The following is a 24229-nucleotide window of genomic DNA, read 5'->3' on the forward strand; positions in this document are numbered from 1 at the left end:
GATTTATATCATATATGCAAATCCGATCAGTCTAGGCTTCACCAGCTAAACTCTTTAACCCTCCAGACAATCACGTTACCGTATCGTAATTATCTACTATGGCCGTCACTTTGAACATACGCATCTGCGATTAGTTGAGTTCGGGAGATAACAAGCAGGTGGATCAAAATCCGCCGAATCAACATAAATAATACAAAAACATATTTTTCTACCGCTTGTACGCTGTTGCACGTACGGGTTATGACATTATTCTATCTAATATTGTTTGTCCGTTTCCTTCTAATCGTTCACGCACATTTTCTACTATTTATTGACGCTATAAATACGTAAAGATGCCCATTGGAATAAAAGCTGAAGCCGAGAAACAACAGCAATGTGTCAAACGTAACAACTTAATCAGCCAAATGTCAACCATACAACGCCATTACGTTCGCCTATCGTATCACGTCGATAGCGCCTTCGGTTAACGACTGTATCTCTCGTTGGACATTAACTTTACGTTTACTCGCGTATATCGACTGCTCGATTCCATCAAATCATCGTAGCCCCACTTCGTCCTGTTCTAATCTTTATAGTTGCTTGCTCGTTATGGCCTCACCTGTACAGAGCGGCAGACGGTTCTAGCTACAGTGTTAGGACGAGTCGTTTATCGCGGCGTAGTTATCTTGTTTTGCCAATTTGTATATATATGTTTCATCTGAACGGCGTGCAATCAATCGTATTTGATTTTCTGTCCCCACGATACACTCTGATGTGCTATCGAGCATTATATAGCGATGGACACAACATGGGAAAGGACGCATGTGAACGACTCACTTCGTTGATACGAACGTGTATTGCGCCCCCACACGTTGGTGCAGCCGGTACAGAAAAAAAAAGAAAGCCTCTGAAGACAAGTTTCTCTCGAGCAGGACGAACAAGAGAGCGAGACAGATCCTTAGAAATAGTGTGAGTAAGTTGCAAAGATCATGATAGTGAACCGGATACACTGTGCGCTGCTATAGGGGACAAGCGTCAATCCGTTTACGTACCGATTAACACTGCCACTTATCGTAATGCCTACCGAAGATGAGGCAAACAGCGATAACAAAAACAACGGTAGCAAACTGCCGATCACGAACTCACCCAATGCTCCTTCGACGCCACGTCAGTAGAACAGCAGGCGATATCTTCCCTTATGAACACTAACATGACAGAAGGAAAAACCGAGAAAACACGGCCTGGACATGAACCCCTTGCTGACCCTTTTCTGCTGACGGCCACGTGTCAGGGAATCTTTGTAACGATCGACTGGGATCGCCTACAACGATCATCTCAACATAAGGTACTCGATTGTGTGGAAACGTAGTTTGTCATTTTAGAATTGGGCTCCCAGTTGATGATGGATATGTCCTTGGTACTATTACCGCGGGGGGTAATTAGCGTTTAGGCTGCTCAGCTTGTTCATGTGAGACGGCCAGAATAAGCCTGAATCTACTTACAATCGATCATACACCGTAGCTATCTACAGGAAGCTATCTCGACTGTTCGATCGTGATAGATGTGCATGGCTATACAGGTGTCATAGCATATGATGTTGGTACTCCTGGTCAAGTCAGCGACGCAGGTGATATGGACTGGCTGACTTGTAGTTACTGCTGTATGATTAAATCATCGCGAATTGACACGATGACTCGAGCGATGTGCAAATCGTTGCTTTCTGCCGTTCACTCCTTGTTTTATTAGCTAAATTTGATACCTATGCAGATTTGATATTTCTGCCGATGCCGATGCTGCTGCTGCTGTTTGGGCCTCCATCGTGGACGGACGGTCGTCGATGGATACGGTGATAAACAGCGCGACGATGGCCATTACGTTTCCACGTTGGCCACCAACCCTGGAAAGGGAATTGGCTTCTCCTACGTATGACATCCGATAGCAGCTGGCGTAAGTTCTAATCTTGTTAGTTTAACTTCTGCCGCCGCTATGGACGATGACAACGTTTTTATTATTCCGACCATTTGTTGGTACTTCTTATTCACGCTACGGCAACAGCTACTGCCGCGGTGGATTTACGCGTGGCGACGTCGCTATTGACCAGTGGAGCGACGCAAACTATTGGGAATAATCGGGGAGGCATAACTACTTGAAAGGCTACTTGAGAGGGCAAGCAGTGCATTTATAGAACAATAATAAATCACATTACTCAATGAGTGGTGTTGCGAAGGCTAGCGTTCTCGTTATTGCCACCATTACTAGCTTTTCGCCCCAGATTTGCTCGCGCCTACAGTCTGAACTAATAACAAGTCGAAAGTGAAAGAAGTGGTCACCGCAGCCGCCGTAACTGTCACCGCTCCGTCTATCGCCGGCCCGCGAAACTTCAGCAGACATAGACGAAAGCATGCACGTGTCGCGAGCGCACACGGTAAAAAATGGACGTAGTTTCGCTCACAGCTCAAAGCGGCTGTCCTTTTTAATTGGCCGAGCGGCTAGCCGGCCGCCATCTTCCTCGACGCTATTACGCATAACATAATGCAGATGCCAATGGATGAGCCAGCGAGAACTCAGCACGGTAACTTCGAATGTAGCGACGATCGCATAACGCAACGATTTAGCGTAACGCGACAAACGACGCGAATCGTAAATAGATCCAAGCGTGCCGTTTCGCCGCTGATGCGTACATGCATACGTGTATGTAAATACATGTATACTTTTACTACGTGAAATTTAAAGAGAAAAAAAAAAAACATTAATGCATATATGGCGCAAATACATTCTATATGTAACGCCTATAGGCAGCGTTGATCGGTACAAATGTCAATTGAATGAGTGCCGATATACACGTATACGTATGCATTCATTTCTCTAGCAGGAATCGTTTCTGTGCTACGTCGTATACGGTGTATTACTTCGACCGCCCTTACTATTATTGTCAGAAGAAGAATACGGCGATGCTGTCCGTGAACGTAAATGCACGTCTGTGCGTGCATGCAAATGGACTGACTGAAATTGTAAAATATATCGTTTCAAAGCGCGCACGTATTCGCATTCGCGCGTAGTGCTTCAGTCCTGTACGCTAAAAGACAATGGTCGTCACAATCGTAATTTGTCGTTGATAAATTACGGCAGCGCCAACTAATCACGCCATCTAGCAACAGCTCGGAAAACTACGCGGACATGGGATGATCTGAAAGGCTGCTGTACGGGATTGTCGGAAGTGAACGGCCTATGAACGGTTCCCCTTGGCACCCTTCACTGTAGCTCCCGTTGTTGCTGCAACGATAACGTGGTTTATAAGTGGAATGCCAATTTTATTGAGATCGTCATATGGGTTCGTGGTTGCGCCATTCATACTACTTCCTGTTGTTGTAACCAGCATTTCAATGGAAACTGCCGAATGCAGTTGGACTTGAATTGTCGAACAGGCAGATCGAGCCATGCTAGCTACTCTCAACGAACGCGGCATTCGTTCTTTTCGCGCTTCTGTCTCGATGACGTTGCTCAGAAGCGAGCTGCCATCTACCTATCTATCTCCTCTGTACGTCTTCTCAAACCCTGTGCAGGGGCATTTCACACATTTTCATGCACGCTCTTCGTTACCTGTCCCCTGTTTGTCCATTGAAATACGCCAAAACATCAATTCTTTCCCTATTGTTCGCATATCAATCCGTTTTTTACGCTTCTCTTAGCGAATCTGTGCCATGAGCAGCGCGCTAGGTAAATCGACTAATTAGTTATATCGACCGACGTCAGTTAGCGTTGCCTACGATGCCTGTAATTGCCTAGCAGTGGACCAATTTCACGCTCGGCGATTAGCACCGCCGTTCGTGCAGCCGTGTTCGTCGGCTATTGTTATTTTTGCTGCGAAAATAACGAAGAACGAGTCGAACTCGCTAGCCCTACCAACCAGCAAAGCATAGCCCTGTATGTTCATAGTCGAGATACGAAAGGGGGCTAGGTGGCTTTTTGTAGGCGGTCACCTCTGCAAAGGCCGCCGCAGTGGATCAGACTGCCACACCATGCACCTCTCTCGTACCTACTTGCTCCGCAGGATGTCCTGTCGTACGCTACAGAACGTACTTGAAGCTGGCTGTAGCAAATGAGCGATCGTGACCTGTTCCATCGGCGGGCGAAGATCAACTTTAGCGACGCCGAACACGATGATGATGATGACGACGACGACGATTTAAGTTAGGAGCGAGCAAGACCGTGAACGAATAGGTAACCGAAAAACGAAAATCGCGATCAAAGGAAAAGTCAAAACTGACTTAGATCGGGATCAACGAATGAAATGATGCCGAAATCGTACATCTGAATGGCCACGCTGTATCGCTAGGGTACCCGGTACGCTTATGGTGGATTAGTGTGAGTGTATCCATCCATGGCTGAGAGCCTATGTTCATCCCTGCTGCATGTCTGTGTAAAAGAGATCCGAATATCTGTTGGTACGACAGTCCATAACTGTGCCTTTTATTATAGAAGGTGACCTTAGCAGCTGACAGATTTCTCGTGCGTCGATCCTGCAGCGTACCGCACATTGTGATACCTTTATAAGGAAAGGTTGTTAACGTCGCCAGTGGCCCATTGCCGACCACTGCGGTTAGGGTGGACCTCCACTTCGCGATAGAGTGGAAAAAGGAGAACGGTCACAGGCCAGGCCAAGCCAGGCCACCCGCGGTGTCTCCAGCGTTCGTTCGATTGGCATTCATGTCTTTACGTGTAGTAGTACGACGACTGGCCTGACGCTGCTTGGTAGTCGACAACAGATTACCATCGTTAGTCGGTTGGTGACCAATCGAACGACCCGCGTCAATGCTTCTAACATCACTGTTACTCGTAGATAAATAGAGAAAAAGCAATGAAATAAATCTTGTGTGCATCTAAGCACTTCCTTGAGTTGTCGTAGTCTATTGGCGACTGGTGTCGTTGCCAATTTTCCTGTTCTTCTTCTTCTTCTTCTTCTTATTATTATTATTATTATTATTATTATTACGGTAGTTAATCTTTGTCACGCGTAGAACGCCAAAGACGTCATACTCCTTTTAATCGTAGCTATCTAGCCGCTTTTATTTTTCCTACTGATTAATTAACTACCGTTGGCGCTTCCACTCATCTATTTCGTATGCCGCCATGGACTTTTTCCTGCCTCTCAAGACTACCACGCCACCGTCTCGTTCTGACTGACTTAGCTCGAATTTCCGCTATGTGCTAAAACTTTTAGAAGGGATTTTTACTAGACGCAGTTTTTCCCGTTCAGTATTTCCGATAGTCATTGTACTATGTTGTATAGTTGACGATGCTGTCATCGACAGTTCGCCGACGACATAGAGGATTAGAGAAAGAAAAATTAACTATCAGAAGCGGCCATACAGATCAAAGGCTGGCATACAAAATGTGGATGGACAATAGTAGCGGACATGTTCGGCCATTTTGCTATTACGAAGACATGACAAAAAGTTCAGTGCACGTTAAGCCGATGTTTTGCCTCCTTCGTCAATAACACAAACAACAGTCAGACAGAAATACAAGAGCATATCGGATATGCTCCGACACAATGGACATGAAAGCGGATTGGTGGCAGCTGTAACCGCAAACGAGCCATTAAAATGGTAAATGTTCATATTTTTGCACGCGTTATGTTTACTTGGCGACAAACTGTGCTCAGTATAAATATGCTTATTCTAAACTGTCCAGCTTACGCTGGCCGTCTAGTTCACGATAAATGTGCACAAATTAGAAAGCGGCTAACTTTGCCCCGTGAATGATTGGTGTAGGTGCAAACTTTATTACCAGTCACAAATAGATTATTTGACAGCGGCCACTCGTATGTTTGCGCGTTCTCTCGCAATGAAAGGGACCAGCCAAACAGACGACTGCACAAGTGTGCCAGCTTCTTTCTAGATAGGGAAGCCATTTTCCAGAAAAAAATCATCATTTCAACCAGCCGGCCATGATTTCATTTGAATATCATTCTTTACTGGCTTTTGCTGTACTTCACGACATCGTGCTTGCTAGGTCCTCGATAGTCTCAAATGAGTTTATCCAACGATAGCTGTTGGATATTTACGTCTCTGGTGGCGACCACCTTCGTGATACGGTTGTAAAAAAAAGTCGCCCCTTTACTCTTGGTCCCACCTAATTCATAAAACGATTGTATACCATAACTGCCAATTTCCGCGGCGGTATATTATCACAGTCGCTCGTCAAGTAATTGCCCGCCTATTGTTACTGTCTCTTGTTAGGTAGCGCCGGCGACGTTCGTACGCTGAAAGAATCGAAGTTATTGAAAATCAGACGATACACCAATTGCGCGAAGTTGTGCGGCGATTTATTTACGCGGATAAGTAAATCCATAGATTAAAAATAAACGTCATCACTCCGAGAGTTCTGGGTGGCCAAATTGCTTTTCGTTGAGATCAAGCTTGCAATTCTATTCTGCATCTGTAACCACGGTTACGAGTCGTTTCTTAGTAGACTGAAAGTGATCTTCTCTGTTTGCTAAGAACGGCGTGCTTTAAGAGTGGCCAGCTGAGTATTTGAATCAATCCTAAGATAGACTCGTCTTTGATGGAATACTTTTACCACACTGATTAGGATTTTTCGAAAATATTCGAAAATTCTATCCTCTATCCTCCGCATGAATCAGAACTGCGTGACTTGACATATTCCAGTGGTAGTTCCATCAAACAAGAAAAGCGTATAGGACATCATGATTACAGTAAGTCTTTAATTTTCTCTAAATCGTCTCAACCGTCTCCGTCAAAGTACTGTTACACCCATTTACATGGCCGCTTCCACCCGCTACGAAAATGTTTTTTTTTTCAACAAAATTGTCTACTTTTCTCTCTCCAGTAACGACGCCTATTTTGCACTATTCGAACGACGAACGTCTGCCTGTGTGTGAATGAATAGGATGAATCGATCTGTGGCTGGAGAACCGCTCGGTTGACGTCGCGGTGTGTCCTTGGCACTCTTCCGTAGCATCGCGTTGACAAGAACTAGCTGCCACCGTTGGTTGGGATCCGCCTACGCCACAGTCGGCTTAGGCCGCTGTTTGTCCCGATGTGCCCGAACAACACCCGACCGTCAAGAGAAAAACAAGAATGTCATTGGCAACGTGAGCAACAGCCTTACGCTTGGTGGGAGCTTCTTTCTTGTGGATGATGCGACGAATACAGGTAGCATGAGATGGGAGACACTCGTACGTTCCACGAAGATTTTTAAAATTACGCGCCACTATTTTGCCGCCATAGACGGCTGTGCTGGTGAAGCGATGATACGGACGGTAGCAAGATGCGACCGACATGGCCACCATCGGGGAATCGCTCCGGCGTTTCTCTCTTAAATGTCATTTTCGGCTTTCGTTATTGTGTGCATACACTGTGATGTGCCGTCGTTGGTAAGATTTGGATCGTTGCTGTTCACTTCAGCCTAATTAGCTGTATACTGAATGCGATTGAAGTCCTTCGATGGGTATTGATGCCAACTTATCACTCGATGAGCGATGTACAGCCTAATGCAATAGACGTAAATGCGTACAGCGGAAATTCGAACTGTTTTATTGTAATTTTTTTGAATTTTATTGTAAAGCCTTTTTCTATTCGAGTGTTTACTGTGTGTGATTTTGAAAAGTGCTCACTCCATATTGTTTCCGTGGTAATGTTGCACACTTTGACGAACGACAACTGTAATTTTATGTATTATAGTCTACTTGAGCTAGCTTTTCTCTCTGTGGAGTAAGTGGCAAAGATCAAATGAGAAAATTTCTCAATGGCCGTCTCTGTAGTCCTGTTAGTTTTATCCAACTTGCCGCGGCCGTGGCCGTCGCGTGACATCCTTTCTAAACACTGACATTGGTTTAGTTCTAATATAGAGACTCATGCAGGCATGCTATGGGTACGCCTACGTGATTCAATAATACGGACAACGAAATTTCAAGCAATGCGTTTCCATTCGAATTTGTTTATTAGTCCTTAGCCAGATCGATGCAGATCGACGGGTCCCGTCGACTATTTTACATGAACAGCGAACGGCAGACGGCGGGTGAAAGCAGCCAAGAATATCGAGTGGTCCATCTTAATATATGCCGTTTGTTTTTTATGCACGTCTTCCACTAACGTTACTAGTACTAAGTACTCCAAAAGTGAATTTTAGATCGTTGAATGCTTTCCAAAATCGGCGACAACAATGAGAATCATACTGGTGATCATGGCTGCAGGAGCTTAAAAACATCTAAATTTCTCTTCAAATCTTGAGCAAATGCGACTTCTGGGAAGCGCTGCACGTCATCCCATAAAGTCAAGCGGTCCAAACAGTCGACTGTACATACTATCCCACTTGTTGTAGTGCTTTCTACAGCTCTTTCGCTAATACACGTTTCGGTTATAATAATAATAATAATAATGGAGAGCGACATAGTGCGTACGCTGCGACTTGTTGTTCATTGAGGGAAAGTCGTCGAAGTAAAGGCGAACGCAAGAGCAGAAAATGATGCAGGAGATAACGACGCCGACAACGAAATCGTCAAAGTTGACGCAGAAGAAGCAGACGACCGGGTTACTGAAGCGCGTGTATGTACGTTCTGTAGTCGACGCCAGCAGCGGGCTGAATTGTCACCGTCAATCGAACTCCTAGATAGCCGCCGTGTTGTTGACCACAATGGATTGACAATACATGTAAAGCAGCAATTACGGCGAGACCAGCAACAACGCAGTGCGCCCCAAGATGGCCAACATTGAAAATAAGCTCGAGAGTCAACTGTTCATAACGGGCACGGTAACAACAACAGCAACAGCAGCAGCAGCAGCAGCAGCAGCAGCAACTATAATAACAACAAAAGGTCCAAAGAATCATTCGGATTCCGGTTGAACAATAGCAACAACGGCAACATCGAACTCTCAACGATAAGCCACAGCATCGCTGACGGCGGCGGTGGCGAGGGGTAGTCGTATCGATTGGTCATAACAATGACGATCAATTGGCAAGCGGCGAAAAAAAAAACTGGACGAATTTATCTGTGTCGCGTGTCACACAATTTTCCGGATTGGGCTTTCCGTCGTGTTAGAAGCAAAAAGACCAAAAGCGAGCGAGTCGAGACAACTAGGCAAGATCAGTTTTGCGTGGCTGCTGGAGATAGCGATTGCAGCAGCAGCAGCAGCAGTAGCAACACCGACCTCACCAAAACAAACTTGTCGGCACCACGAAAATGAAAGTGGGCGCGAGGCTGAATGGGGATCGACAGCGGAGGAATGGCACTGGCCAATTTTGCTTTGCTTTTTTTGGGGGGCAGAAGTGGCATCGACTAGGAAACGAATAGAGAAGATAAAATGTCGCCATGAAATATCTTAGATTGGACCAATATTACAATAGAATCAAGGGGAACAAAGGCTAAATGAAAAATAGAAAGGGGCAAATAAGACAATTTTGATTCGTTTCGTCGTCTAGTAATGATAATCGATGATGACAAAATGGCGAACGAAAATCAAAAGCTAGGCAGAGGCTTTGCCAGCAGTGATAATAACGTGGGCACGATGAGTCGTGCGAAAGTTCGGATGATGACATAATCTAAAATAAAAGAGGTATCCAATGATAGAATTCAGGTCTGCAGCTGGCAGACTGCACCGTTGATCATTTAGCGTATCGTGAGCGAAGATTGCCCCAGACAAATGCTCTCGTTTGACGCGCAGGTAATAGGCCACAGCACGTAGGTGGGTTTAGTAGATAAAGTAATTGTTAGTGAAGGAAAAATAAAATTACCCATATCAGTTACGCAGCTGTGACGTAAAACTGCAACGAGAAAGCCGTATGATTTTCGTTGGCTAGAAAAACGTTCCCTGAAACAATACCAGCTTTAAGCCAGTTCATGCACGTGGATTTATCGGATGGAATACAAAGTTTCGCTGCTCGCAACTTGCCGTCCGTACAACAATATCACGTCGTCATACCAATCACAAGAGTAGGCTCATGGGGAAAAAGTAATAGTTGAAAATTGAAATGAATCTAAGCGGCGGTCATAGTTACGCTGGTCGACAATGGAAGCAGCCAATGATAAAACAATATTTAAGAACAAGAGGGTGAAGAAATTAAGGATGGGGATAGGTAGAGCATGTTATTCGAGGATTGTCACTCATCTATCTTCTTCTGCCAATTCTATATATATGTGTATCCTTCCGTCAAGTGGCTCGACCTCTTGCCCCTTTTAGTCGTCGCCGAAATCGTCCCGAGAGTGGCAGCCATGCGTTATATCAAATCATACTTTTTTTTTTCCTATTTTGGAACATGATTTTATTACTATTAAGGCTATCGAAAATGCCGTCTGAAAAATCGCTGACAGAAACAAGCAGCAGTTGAATTGAGAATTGGACGTTGTCTATGTAATATCGACAATACCCTGCTTTGCTAGACGTATGCAGTTTCAGTCAAATTGAAGCCCAAATCAGGCAGCGATTTGATCTTGTCAAGGCGTCGTCTTCAGACATTTCCCCGATCAATATTTGCTTTTCTTTCCCTCATTTTGCGTGTGCTCTCTGCGCCTTCCGATATTTGGGGATCATGATGTCGGGAATAGATTCACCTTTTTCTGCTGTGCTTTAGCTGCGATGGCGGTCTTCGGTGGCCTGTTCGTTGTCGTCATCGTCGTCCCCGCCGCCGCCAAGGTACGTTCCGATGGTAGTCGGAAGCCACTTGAACGCGATTGAAGACGATCAACCAGGGGGGACCTTCAAAGCAGGTACAACTGCACTAGCAACAACGACAATAGAAGTATATAACCCACGACTGATGGTGGAGAATCGACGTCCCCGTCTGCGCTCAAGCTGTTGTCAGTAAAAATCGCCGTGGTCTCGATTGCATTGTCTTCAGTGGCCGCCCCAGCGACCGATCTGTCCCGACCCCTGTCAGAATGAAAGGCAGGGGTCGTAAAGGTAAGCTCTGATCAAGTCAAGTGAACTACTCCGATAACAGCGCTGTTGTCGTACAATGCAATCGGCTGATCGATCGATTGCTACCGAATTGGAAAAATAGCGAACCCAGGAAAGGAGCCGCATTGCGGCAATGGTGCGATATGGTCATTACGTTCTCTTTCAGCTGAGACTTAGATCTACTTGATTGAAAGCATCACATTAAGTGTTGGACGCATTTTGGCATTCTCTTTTTGTTTTATGAAACCAGTGATGTGAAAGGAAGGAATGGAAAGATGGGTCAACGTATGCTTGTTATGAACAGATTGCATAAACAAAAGGTGGGACCTGCAAATATTGCTTCAAGTATCGAACGAATATATCTAAATTCTATAGAATATAGATGGCCTCTATGGTAAAACTGGATGATGTACCTCCTTAACGGCAATTAGTGTTGCAACAGTGCATCTTTGTCTCGTTTCGATCATAAAAACACGCACGTAAGGTAAACGGAGCAATCGGTTCGGCTCTTCGACCTTACTCCAAAATAATTAAGGCGCACAAATATACCGTAATTGACTGGACATTATTACTAAGAGACAACGTAAGCCAAACATATTGAAATATTCACCTGACTTCGAGTTCCACTGGCGATATCAATATCTATGTGAATCAAGAAGCCTGTTATTATAATACCTGCTTAGATCTTTTTCAAAACGATTTAAACCAACAAAATATGACTTAACCCCTTTTGCGCACGATGCATGGTTTTCGCGCAATGAGAGCTGGCTAACTAACTTCACGTTGACAATGCGGTACTTTTCGAGGAAACGATCCGGACTAAGAACTTGAAGAGTCCAATACGAAACGCAGCTGCTATGTTCATTACTATACGCAGTAGGGAACAAGAAGCGTTCGACTGGTATGACAAGTTCAACAACTGTGTTATTTACTACCTCATGATCGTGTAGTCCATCACTGAAAAGTTACATAATACAGTGAGTATATAGTTACTGCACAAAAAGAACTTCGACATATAGTGATGCGGACACTTCAGTTTTTTTAGATTTCGCACTCTTCTATCTAAATTTTGCCGCATTTAATCCGTAGTCACCTTTTGTGCCACTAGACGCGTAAGTCGGCCCGGCCACCTGACACAGTTTATTGCGTGGCTGAATCGTAAGTCCGTATGATATGACATAGACTATGTCACAGGTGATACAGGTCCATGGTGTTGCGGATGACCCCTTTGAGCCTTTTTATTAATATGCACAATATTTTCACTGCTGTTGTAACCCCTTCCCATAGTGATAGTTTCCCTTTATGCACAGGGACGGAAGTACAGATATTTTACATATTTATTATTGCCCTTTACGGAGCCGCTTCCTCGCCGCTCCGATAATGTGATTCATATTACCGATGACGGCAATCGACTGGTACAAAAGAATCGCGAACGCATCTTACGCTGTACGGCCTCTATACTGATGCTATTATGACTGCTGGTTTGGAGAAGGCATTGAAAAGGGACATGGGCATTTACATGGGGGAAGCAGAGGGAGCGGCGGCAGTCGCTGGTGGGAGGTTAAACGGTGGTGGGATGAGATAATAAAACTATGCTTTGGCTGCTGAGACAATGTCTTTATCGCTGCCTCGTCGTCACCGTTGCGTTCAAGGGGGCTATAAATGTTTACTTTTTCCAAATGGACCGAAGTGTGCGCGAAACGCGAAACGAAAAGTGGCCGAAGAATAACTGCTGCTTGGGTTGAGGTTGGGCGAAATACGCGTGCGTCATGACTCGAGTCATCGCGCATGGCTACTAGCAAAACTGTCATAACCGCCGTGGTAGGCGAAAGCGCCGAAGACCCGATGGCGACGACAAACACAGAGCCGCGACAACAATAGCAACAACAACAGCAGCAACAACAACAACTTTATCAATGAGGGCTATTTCTCGGCACCTGTCGTAAAATAGATAGGCAACCAACCAGAGGCGTGCGCATACAAAACAAAACGTACGTGCATGAGGTGTTCAAAATCCTATCGATGCCGAGAGTTCAACTGATTATGACGAGGAAGACGAGTTGTTGCTTGCTCAAGCGGTAAGTCGGTAGCCCGAATGTGCCTATTTTGTGCAGTATACACAACAAACAGACAGGGACAAGTGTGCATGTATATGCGTAACCCGTAGCGTATAATATATGTATGTAAGAATATTTATATGCCGCCGTCGGTAGGGGCGACGAAGTAAACGAACCTCGACGACTAACAACAGAAAGGACGTCAACATAAAGTCAGAAATCAAAGGTACAAGGTACACTATAACTATTAGCGGTACACGCTGTGCAGGCGGTAGGGAATGTAGCATGCGCACCAGCAGCGATGGTAGGAGGAGCTGTAAGGATTTGCCGTCGCCGAGAGTAACTGTCTCAAAGTCGGACTTGCTATTAGGCCAAACGGAGTCAAACATCATGAGTGAGCATCGGTGTCATACAAATAGCACCGCTTGGCAGCGGTGACGATACTTCGTGCGCGAGTTCGGTCGAGTCGAAGAAGAACAGCGATTCGGGGGAATCGAATGACAAAGATAGAAAGAAAGAAAAGGAAAAACATGACTGCTCAACGAAGAGAACTGGTGACCAACCGTTGTCTGCACTGCGTTACGCTGGACCGGGTATTTGGTTATTACTGCCGTAGCTTCCACTGCTGTTAAATGTTTAACTACGTCGTAACAAATTGTTAAATATGACAGGAAAAGGCGAAAGGTCACAATTAACGGATGGCGCTAAGGCAGAGGAAACGGTGAGAATAACTGTTGGGGCCGGGGTCTGGCTTTACTGGATAAGGCCCAAAAGCAATAAGAATTACACTAAATTTGTTTACCTCGTGGATACGATTGATTTTTTAGCTGTTGTTGTCGTTGCTGTTTTTGCTGATACGGAGGACTTCTTTTCCATCTGTTGTAACTGCTCACATCGCAATACTCGTAGTCTCTATACTGTTCGATTATTGCTGAATAATTTGTTCTATGGTTTTTGTGTCGATTGATTTCGCCCGTTTTCTTGTTTATATTTTTTACTACTAGCAGCTGTTTTGCCCACCTCTATTCAGGTACGGCGTCAGGGCATGCCCCACTAGGAGTCTAGCCGAAATGGGCTTTGCGAAACAGATCTATGATTTGTTTCGACGACAAACCTATGAAACAGCATGGCGACCATACAGCCACGCAGCTAGTAACCTGAATAATAATTCTTCGTTTATTTTTTAATACTCTGTTCTCCTGATCTTTAATTTGGTGATCGTTTTTGCTAAAGCCAAGGATTTGACTAGCGTGCTTCTTAATCACAGTTACCGTAGTGACGCGTTCAGAAAGATGCGTATCAACCGCGCAGACCATGACACCCTCCTAACCTCCTAACCTAACCTAACAATAGATTTAGGCACAAGATAAAAGCGGGCATCACATGAAGGCAAGAAACGCTCCTAGTTTATCATTGCAATTCAGTAATCAGGAGCATATCTCGTTTGCTAAAGATTGGATAGGCTTAATTTGAAGCAAACTAACGATCGACACTGGCATTCCACATATGATGTATATGCACATAATGGTAATGGTGTTGATTTTGGCGTTGATAGCCATATTCGAGAAGATAACATGATCGTCTGTTAGAATAAATATGAAGACATAATCAAAGCCAACGGTTGATTGTCGACCACTACGTTCGGTGTTAATTAACCCTATCTACCGCAAGGAACGTGGCATTTAACTTAAATCATACTGGCCTGGACAACCAACATGGCTACGAGGGTAAACTAAGAAATAAGAACGATAACAGTCATAATGTATGGTCGTCCGACAACTCTACAGCTGAACTTCAGCTCTAATACAACCTCGATCAAGAGATGTTACAGCGTTTCACTTGTGATAGCTCGTTAGTTTATTAAATGCACAGTTTATAAACAATCGTTTATGACAGCCGCTGGCCAAATTGCTGAATTGTTATCGGCAGCCAATAGAGCTTGCAGGTGGATGCTGCTGTATTCGATTTTTAAGGGCACATTTTTTTAGCGTTCAAGCCGTTTTCCCTTTACAGTTCAAGCCGAGTTCCTCTGGGTTGGTTTCGCTGATGCGCTATCATGCAGCACTCTCTGGTCCAGCCGCTGATGGTGAAGACCGCCGCCAATGTACATGCCCGTAACATCTTTTGCAGCCATGACTGCGTCGATGTGTGTGTGTATATGAGTGGATGTAAATCTTCAACTGTTCGCTGTAGATGCTAATGCCAGTTTTGCTACCGTCGTCGATTCCGTGAGGTACAAAATGTGCTAACCATGACAAAGTTAAAAGTGATAGCAGATAGCCAGCCCGTCATCTAAGTGTCATGCGGCAACCTATGGCCGTCGTCTTTTGTAAGCGGTAAGCACAGGCGGGCGACACTTGATCTTTTAGTTAAATAACTTGCAGACAGACAGACCAACAGAATGATAAAAAATCTATAAATACCAACCAATTTCCCCGAAATAATATTGGTAAAGAGCATTATCATTGTCGTCTTATACCATCTTGGGCAGTAGTTTCCCAGCCTGTTTAACGTCTCCTCTACCGCCGGTCGCCTTTTCCTAGATTTCCTCGTTTAGCGTTTGAAAGACTTTTTTTTTTCTTGTAATTTTTCAGCTATTATACTCCAACTGGGCTTCAGTCAGCTTTAGCTTGTCGATGTCATCTTTATTTCGCCGGCTTATGGCCGGTTGAGTAAAATCGACATCTATTATAAACAACGTTTCTACGAGCAAGGGTATTTAGCTGCTTTACAAGGGTTTACTTAGTTGCTTAGTAACGGCACGTCGAGTCACTTCTTCTGCTCCTAGGCGCCCGAAAACGGTCGTCTGTTTGGACTTATTAACGATAAAAACGACAGAGACGAAAAACAAAAATAGATGTAAAGCCACAACCGAACGGCGAAAGGGAAAACGAGAGAGAGGGAAGTTTCGACTGACAAAACTGTTCAAGAAAAAACAGCCAAAAAAAAAATCAGGAATATAAGACGGGGCGAGTAAAGGATTAAAAGTCAACTGGCAGGGAGCCGCTTGTTACAGCCAGGGTCACCACTGTAGACAGCGGGTACCGTTGAGGGTCGAATAGGCAACGGTACTTCAGACGGAAGGCGACAGCAGCTATGCTTTTACTAGAAAAGGCTGGAAAAAGAAAACTATAAGTGAAAAATGAATTCAAAATGCTTTTTGGATAAGCATTGCCACCCTTTGCCGCTATTGTTGTTGTTGTTGTTGCGACAACAAGACGAAAAACATTTATACTTTTGAATAATCCGCTCTTGCTTGTACGGGGATACGAACGCAAAGAGGCAATTGGGGAATAGTAGCAGCAGTATGTATTCCATATGTTGTGTAGAAATCATTTTTTGAAAAAGAAAAATTAGGAGAAAAGGAAAAATTGTGACAACGACGTGACCGATAGAAGGTACAACTCAATACAATGGAATAAATATAGCAATTCCGTTTTTGGCACTTCCCTTGAAGAAAATGACATTTTACATAGCTAGATTATTTTTCCCTTTCATGAGATAATTTACTTAGATCACGGTTTTGCTCAGGGCTCAGGCTGATATTGACAATTGTCAGCCCGTCCCCTCGAGATGCCCCCTGTATTCCGTCGAAGGCGGACGACGCCGTCATGTTCCATCAGGAGCTCTCCAGTTTGTCTTGTGACAAACTGCAGAAAACACCTTTCGCCATTGAGTGAGTGAGTGAGTGACGTGCTTCATAAATCACGGTCTTTTGCTGAGCGGGGCAATAAAAATGAAATTGAACCGCGACTATTTTTCAGCGATCACTTTCCGCTTTCGTGTGTTTTTCCTCGATAGCGTCGAGTTCGTTTGCCTTGGTCTATCTGGCACTTTTCGTGTCATACGAATAGGTAACGATATACATATCTGCATACAAACGTCGTTCGTTATAAAATCCTTTTGAATTCATATGCTGATCGTGCTAGAAGCTAGGACCGTGAAAGTCCGAGGTTGGTCAGATGCTAAAAAATCATCTGAAAAAGAAAGATGCAGAATACAGACCGATCGAGTGAACCACTTGGTTGACTGATTATGTCTTTACAATAAACTGACGTACAGAATCGTGGATAGAACACAGTCGTATACCAGCGACACCGCTACGCGTGGCTATCGTCAATGTTTTTTGACAACTGTAATTACCAGACAAATCATTTAGTCGCCTTTTATCAATGGTCCGGAGTGAAATTTGTCTTTATGACGAACTATAACTTCTTTAACATTGTATGTTCGGACAGATTTTGCGTTTGAGGTAGAGCACGTGCCAAGTTAACAAAGAGACGCGCTACCTAAAAGAAGTCTAATGCCTGGCGGATGTCGAACGTTTTATTGAGTTGCCACTGGATTCTGGCAAATCAATATTCAACCTGCCCACCTCACTGATCCTATCAACATCAGCATGGAAGAGGTCATTTTCGTTTAGACAAAGCTTGGTTTGAAAAAAAAAAATCATTTTTATGGCACAGCGACTTGTGTCAAAATAATAAAAACTATAATTGTCGATGGTGAAAACTCGTTTTTAGTACTCGTCATTTTTAAAGTTTTTTTTTTTTCTGACAGAAACAAATGTACTGTAAGATTTAACATGACTTCTCATCTAACGAGATTTGGAAGCTTTGCGTACGTAAATTAAGCCGTTGTACCGAAAAATGTACTGTCGCCGCCTTAACCAGTTTATCTTGCTCAAGATATAACCACATCTAAAAATTGTAGTTATGATTAAAATTGAAACAACTTTAAACCAGGGGTCCTTGCTCCAACCAATATAAGTATCGATTTCGGTCGCTTTTAATTCATTGTTCTGTTCTGGATCCTTTGTATTCTTCTTGTACTCTTCATAAATCGCCTAGAGACTGAAAACAGCATAAACAGTCGATTTCAGCTAACAGTTTAGTTTAGTAGTAAGATAAACTGCTATCGTGACAGCAGCAGACATACACATACACATATATATATATATATATATATATATATATATATAAACGTTTGTAAATAAAGAGAACTCGTAATATATATTTAATCAACCTTTGAGTCTGTATGCCACGAGACGATAGCGTGTACTACTGGCAACTTAGCTGATCACCATAAGTTCAGAATGACACGCAACTTACACACAGTCGACAACAGAAATCGGTAGCAGCAGCTGCAGCACACCTACGGACTATGGGCACCTGCCTATTAAGTCATGGCTATAATATCACGTCTATTAAGTGACACCGTTTTCTTTCTCTCTCTCTCTTGAAAACGCTCTTCCATCTATTGTCGCCGGTGCTGCTGCAGTTATCGCGAGCGCTACCGGAAACTCGTCCGCCTCAGTAATCAAAGGCAAAAAGCTGCAATCACAACAAGCAGAGGAGCTCCAGTGATCACAGCAGCACCCGTATACACGAGGACAACAAAAGGAAGTTGTTTAAAGAAAGCGAGGAGAAAGGCCAGCGCTGCTAGACAAGTTGCTCCTGCTGCAGGCAGCCGAAATGGTGAAGCAGAAGCACAAGAAGTAACAACAAATAACGTTGTGGCTTTATCGCTATGTTTTGTGCTCCCGGCTCATCATCCGTATAGAATATTATGTGTGCATGCGTCCTTCTGCAGTCATATGCATGTTTCTTTTTCTTGCTCACTTCTCCCCTACCCCCTAAATCATTCGTCCACCGGAGACTGACCAAATCGAACTCCAAGGTCACAGACAGATATCGTTTAAGATCTTTACCTGCCAAGAACTTGTGAGTGCAACGCCGGCATTTTGCTGTCGTTGTTGTTGCTTCTCTGCTTATTGTCATTATTAATATTACTAGACAGATCTTGATTGTTTTCCGCCGACGCCCAAAACTATTAGGTGACCATAGGCAAAATCGTGAGTAGCCGTTGCACGTCTGAACATTTGGTACCGGAATAAAGCAGCTAGTGCCTCTTTATTTGCAGTAGCCATATACATATTTAATAACAACAATATGAAATGTTGGCGATCATTACACGCTCAGGTTGCGAACGGGCCACCTGGCGAAGATCGATGCCATATTGCGCCTCGCAACGAAGATGCCGCTAATTCTACCGATACCGTCGTTTTTGCCATTGCGTCGAGACGGTTATGGTCACTGGATCACGGTACGCGTCGATAGGATTAGCGGAGTTGCAACAATGACACCTGCAATATATATCCACACAAAACTGGACCCCCCGTACCCCACCTTTGCTGCAACTACAGAGGCAGCCGTGGTCGCCATGACAGCGTCAAACGATAGAGAGGAAGAACAGCAATGGTAAATCGAAAAACCAGCAAGTGACAGGTCCTGTATGGCTTGGGGGCCAGTAAGTCCGATCGCGGGTCCGTTAGCCAGCGGTGACGTCTCCGAGATAAGCAATCTAACCCGACACGTTTCTATGTTGAGTCGTGTTAAACAGCAACGCTTGCCTGTCAATTATTAACACTGTATAAAAACAGCTATACATACAGGGCTCAGCTCTTCTCTATCAGCAACGACAATAATAATTCTAGTAACAATAATTATCACAATACCGTGACGCGCTGTGCTGTGAAGACTAATCGATAGCGGCAAAACATTAACGGAAACTATGCAATAGATATAATTATTGTCATTCGATAGCATTTATTTACCGCAATTTTTACAGCCGCATTATGGAATGATTGTCAACAATGAAGCGAGCGAGCTCGTGACGATGCTGATCAGATACTGTTAAATTGTAAACGTTCTTAGAGAGGTAACGCCGGGGGGGGGGGGTGGCGGAAGTTTAAGGAAACCTCTGTGTGCTAACTGTTAGAAGCTGCAATAGGCAGGACATTAAAATCTGTGCTAGATCAAGACGGATAGCAAGCCACGGACAACACGAGCGAGATAAACGAACCAACGAATAAAGAGAAAATGATTTGTTACACCTTTCAGATGGACTGCGTACCATAATCTTAATGTATGCGAAGACTATTCAGTGACTAGTAAATCTACTATTGGGTTATATCCATCCGTGTTATGTATAAGTATATATCTATGCCCTTTTGGTTGTCTATAAATGCTAACATCACAATTGTGTTTGCGAACGAGCTCATAAAGTTCAATCCGCTTAAATACAAATAATAGTCCGGACATTATCGACTACTTAGTAAGCGACCGTCGAAGTACGAAACACGTGAACTGGCCATTCGACATGAACCGGTCGATCGCTGATTCGTGCATCGGCTCATATCACAATGGGGGTCCTTTGGTCCTTATTCATCTAGGTGTCCTGTTATTATATTATACAATTTCTATTATATACTCAGGTAGGTCATTTTGATGCACTTTTCAAGGGTTGCTATTATCGCATTAAACTGACACTTTATCTTCTAATACGGTCTTTTCATATTTATTTAAAACCCTTCGTTTCCTTTTACCTCATTCGATAGTAGGTCATAATCATCGTCGAAAGGTTCTATTCAGCATCCACCAAATTCGGGTTTGCTTGCATAATTATTTGATTCTCGTGGCTTCTTTTGTTATTGTTTACCAAAGCATGCCTTGAAGTCGCAGCACCAAAAAACGGTTTTTGTCTACTCGAGCACCACGCACGCAGAAGAGAGAGACGACGTGCAAATGCGGCCAGAGCTAGTAGCAGTCGGATCCACTATTCGTGACATTGTTAAATCCGATAGTGAGTCGATAGAGAACAAATAGAAAACAGCGTCTAGCGTAACGACCACACTAACGATACTGCCATTAGCGCACGCACCAGTATCAATGCCAACAATTAACGGCCCGGTATCCTATGCGCAAACGCCGTTCTCCCCCCCCCCTCTCTCTCTCTCTCTGTATATATATATGTGTGTGTTTTTCATCTGCCGCCAGTTGTCATCGCTCTCTCTATCAAAAGAATAGGATGCTTTCGTCCGTTTGCATTACTATTGGAGGCTAAATTGACGTTGACCTGTCACCGATAACAAGCGAAGCCGGGCTGCGGCGCCTTACGAGGCGTGCAATGTTCGAATGTAGAGTATAGACGATGAACGAGTAGCCCTCACGTGGGTCATCCGTTCATCGTTGTTGTTGGTTTGCGATGAATAGCGCCAACAATTTGCGTACGGGAATTATCGATTCATTTTTCACCAACGCACACTTTCCTCGCGTCTGGTCAACTCCTATGACATGGCTGATAGGTTAGGCACCTTCTTGTGTTAATCTAGCTTTTTTTTTTTCTGTTTTCGGCAGCGGATTGGCTTGCTCGTCTTTCTCTCTGTCATTCAGTCTCATTCTTTATTTAAAATCCCTGATTCATCAAGGCCGGTACAGACAGCGCTACCATGCTGACGGCGACGTCCCATGGCTCAGCAGGAGGATTCATGTGTTTGTGTGGCCATCGATTTACAGCGCGGTCTCATCCAATCGATCGACCCTATCCTTTATTTGTCTGCACTGAACTTGTTCAAGACGTCTGTCTCCATCGTGCCAAGCGCTGAAGTAGACAAATGCTTGCGAAGCTTGTGTGCAGATACTTTGTCGACACTCAAAACAACCTTTCGTTCTATGACGGCCGATGTACGACTTCGCGACTCTCTAATATATGTGTATATAGACAGCCGTTGCATGGATGCATATACAAACGATTGTACGGTCGAGGTTGCGTCAAAAGGACGGCGTGTGACGAGGTGACAGGTACTTGATACGCGGTTCGCTCGTTGTCCAACCGAGGACCGTCAGCCTAAGAGAGAACCAATCGTTATTGCTGCCCCTGGGGATCGCAAATCAGCGATGGGCAATGCGGAGCTCGTGAATGGGAGATTGGGGAACGCCAAATCGTAGAGCGGTATAATGAACATCGCGGAACAGTGAATTTGTGTCTTGCTTATTGCTTGTGGCTGGCTTGCGTCTATCCGTTCATAGGATGGTTCTAATCGACGACAACGAGGTCGACGTCGATGCCGCTATCCCATCGTACCACGACGGAGACTCGCTAGAGAATACTGTACGGTTCTGTCGAAGCAAAACAGCGGCGTGGAGCAGAGTAAGAACTACGAACAGATAACGAGCGATAGATGAAAAGTGACCAGGAAAGAGAAAAAAAAAATAGTGTATCAATAGCGGAGACGGCGGCGGCGGCGGCATCTGTCGGGGTTTACCGTGATGATGGCGTTGCCGTTTTCGTCGCCAAGGATTACGCGGCTCAATGGGAGGTAGTCCCGTCTGCTTAAGTCCGTTCTATATAGCAAACGGAAGTGTATACAACGACACATACACGATTAAACAAGACTATATATATACGCACGTACATGGACGCGCGCGATATTTGTGCTCATATTACGATACACAGAGACACACTCATGATTGCAGGCGCTAACGTGGACATGAACTCTCGTTTGAACGTATGTGCAAAAGAGATCCAGAATCAATGTCGAGCAGAAAAGTCAAAGAGCGAAATTTACTGAGAGTGGTTCGAGCGGACCTCTCATTCCATCCTGCGCAGGCGACTTGACGCCGAAACGAGCACGAAAGCACGTGTTCTGATCCCGTTGCTGGACGCCGGTGTCGATCAGTACCAACGCCGACTTGCCTGACTGGGTACAGACGGTGATATCCAGGCTACGGGGTTCTCGGCTAATAATTATGGATGACGGAGACGCAACTGTGGCGATGAGTACGAAGCTGATGCTGCCGCTCGCTGTCGTCGTCGTCGCTGGTGCCACTATGGCGGTTTCTGATTAGCTCGAGTGCAAGTGACTTCACGGACTTTATGAACTTCTGTAGACAGCGTTCAGTCGCCACTTCAGTTCAACCAATAGACAGATGGACGCACCGGCCAACGAAGGAACGTTCGACTTAACGATGATATCGATATGAAGGTTGCCACTATTGTTAACCGCGCACTGCTATTGATATTGAGTCCGAAGAGGCATTGCCGACGGATCAATAAGCGGCCATCGACTGAAACGATGGCCGATGTCAACAGCCGGTCTCACTGATCTGAGCGGGTAATTCCGGATTTCGGCTTAGAAACGACGACTCGTTGCGTACATTTGTTTGGTCGGTCGCCACTTTGGTTAATCTAAACATTCAAAAACACGCTGACTGACCTCGCGGGCACTTGGAGGAGGGCAAATGGGGGATTTCTTTAATAGGTAAATATAGAACACAAAATGAGAAAAACTACCAGAAATCGTTTAGCGAGTCTAGTACGATGACGACGTTGCATAGCGTCTCGTCAGCCCACCTGATGCACGCTTTGCTAACCACGGATGATGACTACGGTGAACAGTGGCCGTCTAGTTACCACTGGAATAGGCAATGTCGAATAATGTTCGAGAACAAGCGTGCAAACTATCGAGATGTTCCGAAATCAATGCCCTGTAAATATAACAAGTACATGAGGTATTTTGTAGAATTTGAGCGGACGACGAGTTAAAGTACATGAAAAATACGTGTATAATCGTATAAGGAAGCAATGTGCGTTGCATGATATAGTGCCAACTGCAAGAGCAACAGTCAGCCTGCGTAAATCACGCTGGTAACTACAGTACCTCTGTTAGCTTTTGCAGACGACGTTTTGACTCGCTATAATTGTACGATACCATATATCCATCTATACATTAGCGCAGGTACATTCTATGTATAGATATTAAATGCACAGCCAGTTCTTAGTAAAATATACTAAAGGCTATTGTATAATTAGTTGCTTTTGTACTAGATATCGGTATGCATATCGTTGATAAGAATCGGGCGTACTGACATTTCAGGTGTCGCAGCTGTGTAAGGTGTGCGGGGAACCGGCAGCGGGATACCACTTCGGCGCGTTTACCTGCGAAGGCTGCAAGGTAAGTTCTTAGTTTCGCCTCTATCGAACATCTATCAGAAGCATAATAGAAATACTCTTGTAGCTTTTTTTTCCCTCCCGACAAGCCTCACGACCTGCTGCGGGTGGCTATCTCGGAAAAATACAAATTTTAATGAAAATCGAAAACATACACGCTTGAGCAGCTAGCACGATCAAACCATTCTTAACCTATCCGTGATATTTTTCTCTGCTGGCAATATTATGAACAACACAATTGCTTAGATATAGCATGACGCCTATAGCATCCATGTAGACACTGATATATTTATATGTGTACGTATTTATCTATAGATCGACGAAAAATGCGTCATTTGAAATCAGCGATATTTTCATTCCTAGTCCTGCACTAGTACTAGTAGCATCAATTCATGGCGGTTACAACAACAACAACATTGTATTAAATCATTGTGCAAATCGGACAAGTTTACAAACGATCAGAACAGATCTGTGTGGCATGGA

The 24229-nt window shown here is 44.4% G+C and overlaps 1 protein-coding gene across 2 annotated transcripts in view; it reads left to right on the forward strand.

Annotated features, from left to right (window-relative positions):
- The window catches only part of LOC111268036 (uncharacterized), a 91260-nt gene that overhangs the window by 6049 nt on the left and 60982 nt on the right, over positions 1–24229 (forward strand). The window contains exon 2 of one of the 2 annotated variants that reach the window (XM_022846724.2): positions 23673–23750. In XM_022846724.2, the coding sequence (XP_022702459.1) occupies positions 23673–23750 (78 nt within the window). The remainder of the gene's footprint in view (positions 1–23672; positions 23751–24229) is intronic. The other variant, XM_022846725.2, reaches the window with a different exon arrangement.

This window comes from Varroa jacobsoni, unplaced genomic scaffold (assembly GCF_002532875.2).
Source record: "Varroa jacobsoni isolate VJ856 unplaced genomic scaffold, vjacob_1.0 scaffold_1249, whole genome shotgun sequence".
Lineage (NCBI taxonomy): Eukaryota > Metazoa > Arthropoda > Arachnida > Mesostigmata > Varroidae > Varroa > Varroa jacobsoni.